The sequence below is a fragment of the Anabrus simplex genome, chromosome 2 (genome assembly GCF_040414725.1).
Source record: "Anabrus simplex isolate iqAnaSimp1 chromosome 2, ASM4041472v1, whole genome shotgun sequence".
Taxonomy (NCBI): Eukaryota; Metazoa; Arthropoda; class Insecta; order Orthoptera; family Tettigoniidae; genus Anabrus; species Anabrus simplex.
Window position 1 is genome coordinate 1,133,108,622 of NC_090266.1, and position 12,102 is coordinate 1,133,120,723.

At 36.7% G+C, this 12,102-nt stretch overlaps 1 protein-coding gene across 1 annotated transcript in view; it reads left to right on the plus strand.

Annotated features, from left to right (window-relative positions):
* Positions 1-12,102, plus strand: part of Apoltp (Apolipoprotein lipid transfer particle) — a 668,275-nt gene that overhangs the window by 255,866 nt on the left and 400,307 nt on the right. The window contains exons 33-34 of the mRNA XM_067142082.2: positions 7,372-7,584; positions 10,492-10,647. Of these exons, the coding sequence (XP_066998183.2) occupies positions 7,372-7,584; positions 10,492-10,647 (369 nt within the window). The remainder of the gene's footprint in view (positions 1-7,371; positions 7,585-10,491; positions 10,648-12,102) is intronic.

Below are 12,102 nucleotides of genomic sequence, written 5' to 3' on the forward strand. Positions count from 1 at the left end.
ACGACTTTGGAATTCATGTCCAACTGCTGTTGCGAACTCTTAAGGCAATATCAAAATTGAAGATTGCATGCAGAGATTACCTGTTGAATACAGCTGATTGTTTCATGTGATTGATGACATATGACAGGTTGTGTGATTGTAGTATATAAGCCTTTCTACTGTACAACTGAAGACCACTGTTGTTCCTTATAATTAAAATTAGGTTAATATTATTGTTATAGTGTAAATGTACATAATATTTCACTTTTAGCTCGTGTACATAGATTACTGTTTATTGCTGTACTTGTTTTTCCATTACTTTATTATGTATTGGCTTATATGTTTTAGTTTGTATTTTACTTGTTTTTCATTATGATTTTTTCTCTTTCTATACACTTTTGTTCTCCATAGTTCTTTTATTTGTTGAACTTTGCTTTCTTTCTTTCTTTCTTTCTTTCTTTCTTCATTATATGTTCTCCAAATTGTTATTTAGCTTAGTTATATTTGATTTTATAATAGAATATTACAGTAGAAGTCTGCTATGGCAAGTACGGCATATAACGAGAACCCTGTTATAGCGACAGCTTTTGTCTGTCCCTTCAAAATTCCTATAATAAACTGTGTATTATCCTTTGGTTACAGCAAGAGCCCTATCACTGACACATCCATTATTATGAGTGATTAAGCGTACATGATTTTTCAGTTACCAACATTTATGCACCCAGCGATTATGTTGCATGTGATCGATCATCTTCGGTATTGTTTCCTCACTATGTCCGCAAGCGAGCTCTCTCGTCGACATTCAAAGGCAATTACATGTAATGAATATCATTTTTATCCGTATTGATGATATTTGATTAGAATAATAGCAGTAAGTTATTTATTAAATTGACCACCTAATCAATACAATAAGTCATTGTCTTGGATGATTTACATTGATCTGAAAATGAAAACCTACAACCTGTTTTCCAGTCATTGACCAGGTCAGGGATGTAATGAATGAAACATATATAGGCTGTTATTACAATGGGGTCGCCACTCCCAAGGTGATTTATTAATGAGTGATAAATGCAATGAAATGATAATGGAGAGTGTTGCTGGAATGAAAGATGACAGGGAAAACCAGAGTACCCGGAGAAAAACCTGTCCCGCCTCCGCTTTGTCCAGCACAAATCTCACATGGAGTCACCGGGATTTGAACCACGGTATCCAGTGGTGAGAGGCCGACGTGCTGCCGTCTGAGCCACGGAGGCTCCTTACATTGATCTATTAACTAAAAATGGTACATGTTTCGCATAGTATGAAGGCATCATCAGCCATAGTCTTGATCTCAGAATAAAAATAAGCACTTGAAATAACATATAATAAGATGAAATTGATTTTAAAAGTCTTGAAGAGACTTAAACTAAAATTAACATTCAAAATAACAATTTTGGTTAATTTTTTTTTTTTTTTTTTTTTTTACAATGTGAAGAATTACAAAGGTGAAAGTATTAAAATTATTGACATAAAAGTTGCTATTACAAGTAAAATGGACAAAGCATCAGAATGTGATGAACAAGTAGTAAGATTGCTAAAAATTAAGTTGACTGATTGGCGGTTACAATTAGATTCTGGCGAGAATGACGATCAGTCATATTTATTCAAAAAGTAATATTGAGGAAATAATGTTGAAGGTTGGTCAGGAGATCACTATATTCCTTTTCAGGAGACAAAGGACAAAAGTCATAGGCATGTGCTAGAAATGTAGAACACATTGATGAGAAGATAAAAAGTTGTAGATTAAAGGTTGAAGAACAGTGTTAAAATTGGACCTCTGTGGACCATCTCAATTTGAAGCGATGTTAAAATCTTGTGAAGAATATGAATTTATTGACAGTTGAGTCTGTAAAAGGAAACCAGAAACTTGATATTAATTATGTGAAAAGATTTTTTTTTTTAATTTAAGGGTACCAATGGGTTCTGCTGCTTTTATCATTTCCACACACAATTCATCCAGCCCCACTGTTTATCCAACTTTTATTCATTTGAGAGCTTTTTCCACCTTTTCCATTGCGATTTCAATTTCAGATTCTGTCTCCTAAATCTTTACCTTTATCATTTCATCTACACCCCTTCTTATATTCAGTAGTTAAAGTATCCATCAATCTTTTCCTTATCTCCTCTCATTGTGTTACTACCTCTCCCCTTTTTCCTTTCACCTGCTTGTGTAGACTCTTTGTTCTTAAAAGTCCACATAGCATTCTTTTATCACTGTACACATCCTCTTCCAACTCTCCTATGAATTCTTCCCTACTCTTCTTCACTTACTACTTTCTTGCACCTTCTTTCTATTTCCTTGTAACTTCCTTCTATTTTTCCATTTTTATCCTTATTCCCTAACTACAATGCTTTATTTTTCACTGCTTCCTTTACCCTCTCATTCCATTGTGGTATTCCTTTATCTTTCACTCTTTCAGTTATTCTGCCCCAAACACTTTCTACGCAGATTAGAAATGCCTTCATGAACATGACCCATTCCACTTCCACACTCTCCACCTCAGTTCTAGGTATGTGTTGTTTCAGTTTATATTGGAATTTTTATTTTACTTCCTATCTTTTGATTTCCATACTTTGATTTTCTTCTGTATTTTCTTTCATTTTCACTTTTTTCCTACTTTCATTTTTGCTACCCCACTACTCTGTGGTCTCTGTCAAAAGCTACTACTGGCAAGGCTGTCACATCTAACAACTGTAAACAATTTTCTCTTTCCACCAAGAAGTATTTAATTACTGTCTTTGTCTTTTTGTTTCCCCATCCATATCTTGTAATCTTTCTACTGAACCACATATTGCCCACTTTTAACCCATTTCTCACAAAAACTCCACCAACTTCTCTACCTCTTCGTTCCTCCTTCCATATCCAAAAGGTCCAGTTATTTCTTCCACTTCTTTTCCTGTCGCAACCCACCATTGCGTTAAAATCTCCCATGACAGTCACTTCCACATCCTTTATTTCCCTCTCCAGTGCCTCTGGAAATTTGTCCATATCTTCTTTGTTGCATCCAGGCATAGGTGCATACACTTGGAAGAAATCCTTTGCTCCAGTTTCTGTCCCTATCAGAATCTTTATTATTCTATCACTTACTTTGTCGACTTTATCTACATGCTCATCTAGTATCTTGTTGGATATTATCTGCACTCCATTCTTTGCTGTATGTCCTCCACTCTAGTAGAGTGTATATCTCTTCCTCAATTTCTACTTTGTTTTTCCTCTTCACTTAACCTGACTCAACCCCATCAATCAATAAATCAATACTGATCTGCATTTAGGGCAGTCGCCCAGATGGCAGCTTCCCTATCTGTTGTTTTCCTAGCCTTTTCTAAAATGATTTCAATGACATTGCAAATTTATTGAACATCTCCCTTGGTAAGTTATTCCATTCTGTAACTCCCCTTCCTATAAATTAATATTTGCCCCAATTTGTCCTCTTGTATTCCAACTTTACCTTCATATTGTGATCTTTCCTACTTTTAAAGACGCCACTCAAACTTATTTGTCTACTAATGTCATTCCACGCCATTTCTCCGTTGACAGCTCGGAACATACCACTTATAATATGCTTACAATATTGTGAGATTAGTTACATGTAACATACCACTTAGTCGAGCAGCTCATCTCCTTTCTCCCAGTTCTTCCCAGCACAAACTTTGCAACATTTTTGTAACGCTACTCTTTTGTTGGAAATCACCCAGAACAAATCGAGGTGCATTTCTTGGAATTTTTTCCAGGTCTTGAATCAAGTAATCCTGGCGAGGGTCCTATACACCGGAACCATACTCTAGTTGGGGTCTTGCCAGAGACTTATATGCCCTCTCCTTTACATCCTTACTAAAACCCCTAAACTCCCTCATAACCATGTCCAGAGATCTGTACCCTTTATTTACAATCCCATTTATAAGATTACCCCTATGAATATCTTTCCTTATATTAACACCTATGTACTTACAATGATCCCCAAAAGGAACTTTCACCCCATCAACGCAGTAATTAAAACTGAGAGGTCTTTTCCTATTTGTGAAACTCACAACCTGACTCTTAACCCCGTTTATCATCATACCATTACATACTGTCCCTCTCACAACATTATCAAGGTCATGCTGCAGTTGCTTACAATCTTGTAACTTATTTATTACTGTATAGAGAATAACATCATCCGCAAAAAGCCTTACTTATGATTTCACTTCTTTACTCCTATCATTTATATATATAAGAAAACATAAAGGTCCAATAATACTGCCTTGAGGAATTCCCCTCTTAATTATTACAGGGTCAGATAAAGCTTCACCTACTCTAATTCTCTGAGATCTATTTTCTAGAAATATAGCAACCCATTCAGTCACACTTTTGTCTAGTCCAATTGCACTCATTTTTCCCAGTAGTCTCCCATGATCCACCCTATCAAATGCTTTAGACAGGTCAATTGCGATACAGTCCATTTGACCTCCAGAATCCAAAATATCTGCTATATCTTGCTGGAATCCTACAAGTTGAGCTTCAGTGGAATAACATTTTCTTAAAACCGAATTGCCTTCTATCGAACCAGTTATTAATATCCCAAACATGTCTAATGTAATCAGAAAGAATGCCTTCCCAAAGCTTACATGCAACGCACGTCAAACTTACTGGCCTGTAATATTCAGCTTTATGTCTATCACCCTTTCCTTTATATACAGGGGCTACTATAGCAACTCTCCATTCATTTGGTACAGCTCCCTTAACCAAACAATAATCAAAAAGTACTTCAGATATAGTACTATATCCCAACCCATTATCTTTAGTATATACCCAGAAATCTTATCAATTCCAGCCGCTTTTCTAGTTTTCAAATTTGTATCTTATTGTAAATATCATTGTTATCATATGTAAATTTTAATACTTCTTTAGCATTAGTCACCTCCTCTATCTGGCCATTTTTCTTGTAACCGACAATCTTTACATACTGCTGACTGAATACTTCTGCCTTTTGAAGATCCTCACATACACACTCTCCTTGTTCATTAATTATTCCTGTTTCTGCCCTAAAATACTTATACATACCCTTCTATTTTTCACTAAAATTTGTGTGACTGCCAATTATGCTTTCCATCATGTTATCCTTAGCTGCCTTCTTTGCTAGATTCAATTTCCTAGTAAGTTCCTTCAATTTCTCCTTACTTCCACAGCCATTTCTAACTCTATTTCTTTCCTGTCTGCACCTCTTTCTTAGTCTCTTTATTTCTCTATTATAATAAGGTGGGTCTTTACCATTCCTTACCACCTTTAAAGCTACAAACCTGTTTTCACATTGGTCAACAATTGCTTTAAACCCATCCCAGAGTCTGTTTACATTCTTATTTACCGTTTTCCACCGATCATAATTACTTTTTTTAAACTGCCTCATGCCTGCCTGATCAGCCATATGGTACTGCTGAATAGTCCTACTTTTAAAACCTTCCTCTCTATCACATTTATTTTTAACTACGACAAAAACAGCTTCGTGATCACTAATACCGTCTATTACTTCGGTTTCTCTATAGAACCTATCTGGTTTTATCAGCACCACGTCCAGGATATTTTTCCCTCGAGTTGGTTCCGTCACTTTCTGAATCAGCTGTCCTTCCCATATTAGCTTATTTGCCATTTGTTGGTCATGCTTTCTGTCATTCGCATTTCCTTCCCAATTGACATTTGGTAAATTAAGATCTCCCGCTACAATCACATTCCTTTCCATGTTGTTTTCCACATAGCTGATTATCTTATCAAATAATTCTGAATCTGTGTCAGCACTACCCTTTCCCGGTCTGTACACTCCAAAGACATGAAGTTGCCTATTATCTTTGGAAATGAGCCTTACACCTAGAATTTCATGTTTCTCACCTTTAACTTTTTCGTAGCTTACAAATCCTTCTTTCACCAGAATGAATACTCCCCCTCCCACTATTCCTATCCTATCTCTACGATACACACTCCAGTTCCGTGAGAAAATTTCTGCATCCATTATATCATTTCTCAGCCATGATTCAACTCCTATTACAATATCTGGTAAATATATATCTATTAGGTTACTTAATTCTATTCCTTTCTTTACAGTACTTCTACAGTTCAACACTAACATTTTTATGTCATCCCTACTTTACTTCCAGAGTTCTGTACCCTCATCACCGCTCCCTAGACAACCCTGTTTCCCTGAATGTACCTTCCTATTACCCTTCTAAACATATTTCTTAACTTATACAAACCACTGCGATTTAAGTGAAGGCCATCTGAGTGCCGATCGCTATCTCCTACCCACCCATTAGGATCTAGAAATTTCACTTCCAGTTTCCCACATACCCACTCCATAGTCTCATTTAAATCCCCAATCACCCTCCAGTCAGTATCCCTCCTACACAGTATTCCACTGATAACAATCTCCACTTTCTTAAACTTCACCCGTGCTGCATTTACCAGATCCCACACATCCCCAACTATGTTGGTAGTTATATTAGCTTGCCTTACGTTGTTGGTACCAACGTGAAAAACTACCACATTCTCCTTCCCCTTCTCCTTCTCTTCTACTTTTCTCAGCACCTGCCTCAACCTAATTCCTGGATAACACTCTGCCCTGGTTCCCTTTCCTCCACACACTTTCCCCACGTGTCTAACGATGGAATCCCCCATGACCAGAGCCTCAACCCTACCCACCTCCTTTAATCCCCTCCCCTCCTGGTCAGCCCTATCTTTCCTGATAGCTGCTATATCATAGCTATATTCTCCTTCTCCATGAAATCAATCATCTCTTCTGACTTTCCACAGTCAGTGACATGAGGTTGATTATTACAATCTTCATAATGTCCTCTGCTGGTCGCTCACAGTTCTCCCAGCATAAGAACTGTGCATAACTTCCAGGGAATGCCCTACCATTTTCCAAGGCTGATTTAGAAGTACCATTTTCATTTTAGGCTATTATTACGATGGGGTCACCACTCCCAAAGGCATTTTAGAGCTACTGCCAGATATTGATCAGGCCACACCTAACATGGCCTTTTGCAGCCGCCCCTAACATGGGTTATCTTAATTTTTATTATTATGTTAATTTGATTAGTAATCCTTTCATTTCTGGTTGCATGTAGAACTTGTCACCATCAGCAATTGATTGATTTTGTGGATATTTACAACATACAGGAAGTTTTTAATAGAATATAATTTTCAAAGAAATAGCTGTTACAGTTTTTAGACAAGTACCTTTAGAGTGTCTGGACTGAGATGATCTATATCTCATGCAGAATAATCCTTACCTTACCAGAAGTGTGTCATTTTGATGCATTTTGGAAAGTTTTTGTGTATATTTTACTGTTTAATGAAAACAAGTAAAATGTGTTTTTTTCCAGTCTGGGATCTCTCTCAATTATGGCAATTATACAGCAAAAGATGGTGCTGTCCTGATACATATACGCTCTGCCAATTTCACTATGTTCAGTCCATACGATGCCATGAAGCTGTTCAGTGTAAAAGGACAACTTGAAGTAGAAGACAACACTTACCGTACTAACCTGATTTTGGCTACTGAACAGAGTCAAGTAGCCATAACAGGATACTTGGAGGTAGGTTCTGTTCATTATATGAATGGTATAAAATAGGAACAGAAAATTATGTGTTTTAACAAGTGTTAGCATGAATCCTCCAGTTAGAATACTACATGTTTCACATCTTCATACATGAACTTATGAAACTGGAGGAAACTACATACTTCTGGACGAAAATTTGACACAGTAAATAAACTTACTGGTACAAAAAATCGATCACTTGATTTTGATTTTTTTGACTCACTAAAATTTTCCTCTACTTCTTAATTTGTCAAATTACGATATTTAAAACATAAAGCAATTAAGAATAAACAATTTTTGGTATGAAATTACATTAAATGTTTTAAAAATGTGCTTGTAAAATCAGTATCATCAAGTCTAGCACATTTTCCTCATCATTATCACCATTGGTCAAATGACACTTAATAAAAACAACACTGTGCGTGGCCATAGAAAATGTCGTAGAAGCATGAAAGAACACTTTGAGGGTGCGTTTCAATTGTTTGCTCAAATCACTGCGTGCAGACATCTTGTCATTGAGTCTATAAGTGCATACAAATCCTCAAGGAATGAGGTTCTATGTTTCAATCAAAATTTCCCTCAGTTCTTGCAGGGTATCACTGTTACTACTTGCAAGTCTCCAAGCATGTCTGGGCTACATGCTGGCCAGACCAAGTTCATATCCTGACATCATGAAGCCACTGCGTGACACATCCAGCAGAATGAGGGCATGCATGAAGGTGAAGTTTTTACTGATGAATGGTGCAAAACTACTACATGTTCATTGGGAACCTCATGGATTTATCATGGGGAATTAAGGTGCCTCATCATCGATGAGCATAAGTTCAGTATCGGCGTAGGTATTTATGCATTATGCAACCTCCTCCGAGTAGAAATGAGCTTATGAATACCTCTCTCCCTGTTTCCTCCAGACCCTTCTACGGCCATCTGGAAACGAAGCTGAATCTGATTCTTCCTGAGAAAAGAACCTTGCTCTACTGCTCAGTAGTCCAGTCCTGATACTGATTCACAAAATTCAGTATTGCTACGTTGTGCACTCGTAAGAGCTTTGATCCTGATGCAGGACATCTTGACTTCATATTGGTCTCCTCTATTCCTGGTTTTACTGTTCTCTCACTTACGTGAAAATTTTGGACATTTGCATGCGATTTTTGGCCTGAACTGTGATAGTGTGGCGGTTCCACAAAATCTAGAGGACCGAGGTTCTGTCATCTCTCGGAGATATACATCTTCTTCTGCTTCCTGACCCAGGTCTTCTGTTATAAGTATCAAACTCTGCTAAAAACATGCAATTGAATGTTGAACGCTCCCATACAATGCCTTGAGAATATTTTCTACATTGTGTAAAGCTTTTCCCATCATCTACTTAGGATGTGGCCTTTACAACTTCATCCCGAGTGATTGACATCTTTATTCCACAGAACCCGATGATAAATTGTTGTAATATTCATAAGAGTGCACTAGCAATCATTGACAATTGCTGACTTGAATAACTGAAAACAGCTGGCCATGTTGTATTGTATTGGCCCAACTCACCCAACGTAATTGCAGCCATAAAATCCAGTATCTGCAACAGCTTCAACAAAGCAGTAGCATACAACTCAAAGAGAATGTTTTGTGACTCCTCAGTTTTATGAATGCTTATCACACTCCCATTATGCATAAAACATAAACCGAGTAAGTTGGACATGCGGTTAGGGTCATGTAGCTGTGAGCTTGCATTCGGGAGATGGTGGGTTTGAATCACAACATTGGCAGCCCTGAAGATGCTTTTCCATGGTTTCCCATTTTCACACCAAAATGCTGGGGCTGTACCTTAATTAAGGCCATGGCCGCTACTTACCAAATCCTAGCCCTTTCCCATCCTTGAATCTACTAAAACCATCAATGTGTTAGTGCAACATTAAACCACTAAGGGAATAAAAACATAAATCATGAGTAATTGCCAGACAAAGTGCTTCAAATGAAATTATACCATCAGAATGTTATATTTTTCAGGTGAGTCTTTTTTTTTTTTGGCTGGTCAGTGTATATTATCTACTATTAAAAGTAAGCACACCAAACATAGTAAAGACTAACACCATTTTTTCACTGAGCTTTTACATAATATTTATGAGAGAAATTATTGTAAAATATCAGTTTAAAGAAATTATATTAATAAAATAAGGGAAGTGTAAACTTTAAAAATCATGAAATTACGTGTGTATGAATGTTTGAGGAACCCCTGACTGTCTCAGTTTTGCCCTGTTTTCATTCAAGAAAATCCTTTGATCTTGTATTCTTTGCTAGTGACAACTGAATACTCAGCTGAAATACTGTATTACTAGAGAATGTACATCATTGAGAACATCTATTATTTTACTCTGTGCATTCACAAAACCATAGATTGTACACAGGAGAGTGGTTTTCAACATGAGGAGACCAACACATTGACTGAATGGTCTATGTTGAGGCCTTTGGTTCAGAGGTTCCATATTTGATCTCCAGCCATGTTGGTGATTTTAGACACATCTGGTTAATTTCTCTGACTCGAAGACTGAGTGTTTGCATTTGTCCCATTATGCTGCAGTACCAACCACCACAGAAACATGCAATAGCATATACATCCCTCCACATAGGTTTGGAAGGGCATCTGGCCATAAGACAGGCCCACCAGGCTGTGAAGGAAGTTGTGGAAGATGAAGAAGTTAGAATGAAAATAGTTATAATACTCACTGGGATTTTTGTATGAGTGTGTACTTTTGGCCTTTAAACTAAAGTCTTTGCTTTAAACTAAATATAATTTTTTGTCTATGAACTCACATTAATTTTCACTCAATGAATCATTCCATATTAAAACACCATAATGATAAGTTGACAACGGTACTACCAAAGGTTAACACTGAAATTTAAATTAATTTTCAGGCTGAAGGACAATACATTGAAGCATCTCTAGGCTTGGCCTTGGAATCACCTAGTTATACAATTCCAAGCTTTAGAATTACAGGCAAGAAGGAATTTACCCAGTCAGTAAAAAAGATAGAATTGATGTTTGAGAGATTGGAACCTGCACTACAAGTGGTATGTACTCCTCTTATATTTTGATTTATATATTACCCTTAATTTACCAGCCTTTTGGTGTGAGGATAGCAACTTTACCTCTTACAAACATAACAGACTCACCCGACTTACCAATGACTTCAACTTCCGTGATCTACTGTGAAAATTAAAATATGGTGTTCGCCTCAGCTCACCTCACCTCAGAGAGTTAGGAAATACCACAGTCAAGTAAAAAAAGGAAGATGGATTATGCTTCCAGATCCTCAAATGGTCTCTCCCTCTCCCTACGAAGTAGGAGTAAACAATAAGGAAGTCAAGGACATGCCTCCTCTTCCCCCTCTCTTCACCTCGCCAAGCTAGTGAGTAGATTCCAACAAACACGCATCATTACTTCACTAGACATAAAGCTGTATTAGCGGCAGGAAGACTGCTCCAAGACTATCAAAAAATACTGGGACACTTTAATTTTGAGTTGAGTCAACATGTGTTTAAACACAAAGTTCACTTTAGATCAAAAAGTTAGTAGTCAAGTATTCACATCTTTTTTCCCTTCTCTTAGTTACAGGTAACAATTGCAAAATATCCACATCATAATGACCATTCAATTACAGAATGTCCCACACTTATAACTGTCACAAGCCTTTATGTTTTTCTACAAAGAAATTAGAGTCCTGTCAATTTTGAGATCTGCTAATGAGTTTTTAAGGGCACAGTGTACAAAGACACATTTTACCCTTGCTTTTTATTGATCACAGTGTATAAGTATATACAAAGACATTTTAGATGAACATTATGACAAACTGTCACAGTTTACATACTTTTTTAACAGTGAATTGAAAATGTTAAGGGTCCACCATTTCAATACAATGATAATTTATTGATGTGAGTTAAATCGCATCGTTTATACAAGATTGGTACTAGTTTTGACATTCAGATCATGTCATCATCAGCCAATGAATCAATTGAGCAAATCGCAACTGATCAAAAAACAATATAAAACACTAGACAAGCAGCTATAATGACAAATATTAAATTCAAACAAGTTAAAATTGTGGTACAAGATAATGAGAGTATGGTGCGTCTGACCATGAAGTAAAGTTCTATAAAATCTGAGATGGTGGCACAGTTATTAAGTCTAGGTACACATCAAAAATAATGCAGCTTGAGGCGTATAGATCAAATGTGTCTTTAGACTTGTTAAAAAGGAACTGTAAAACATGTGTTATCTGTAGAAAGAATAACTCTTGTTCTCTTAATCTGTGGCATTCAACAGGCTTGACTCATGTGGTCCCGATGCAATAATGTGGTCCTGTGGAGATTAATTTGACCCAATGTTATGATTCCCAGTTGGATATGGAACCGTGGATAACACATAACCTACGGATAACACACATTTTACAGTTTCTTTTTAACAAGACTAAAGAAACATTTTATGATCTATACGCCTCAAGCTGGTTTATTTTTCTTGTGTACCTA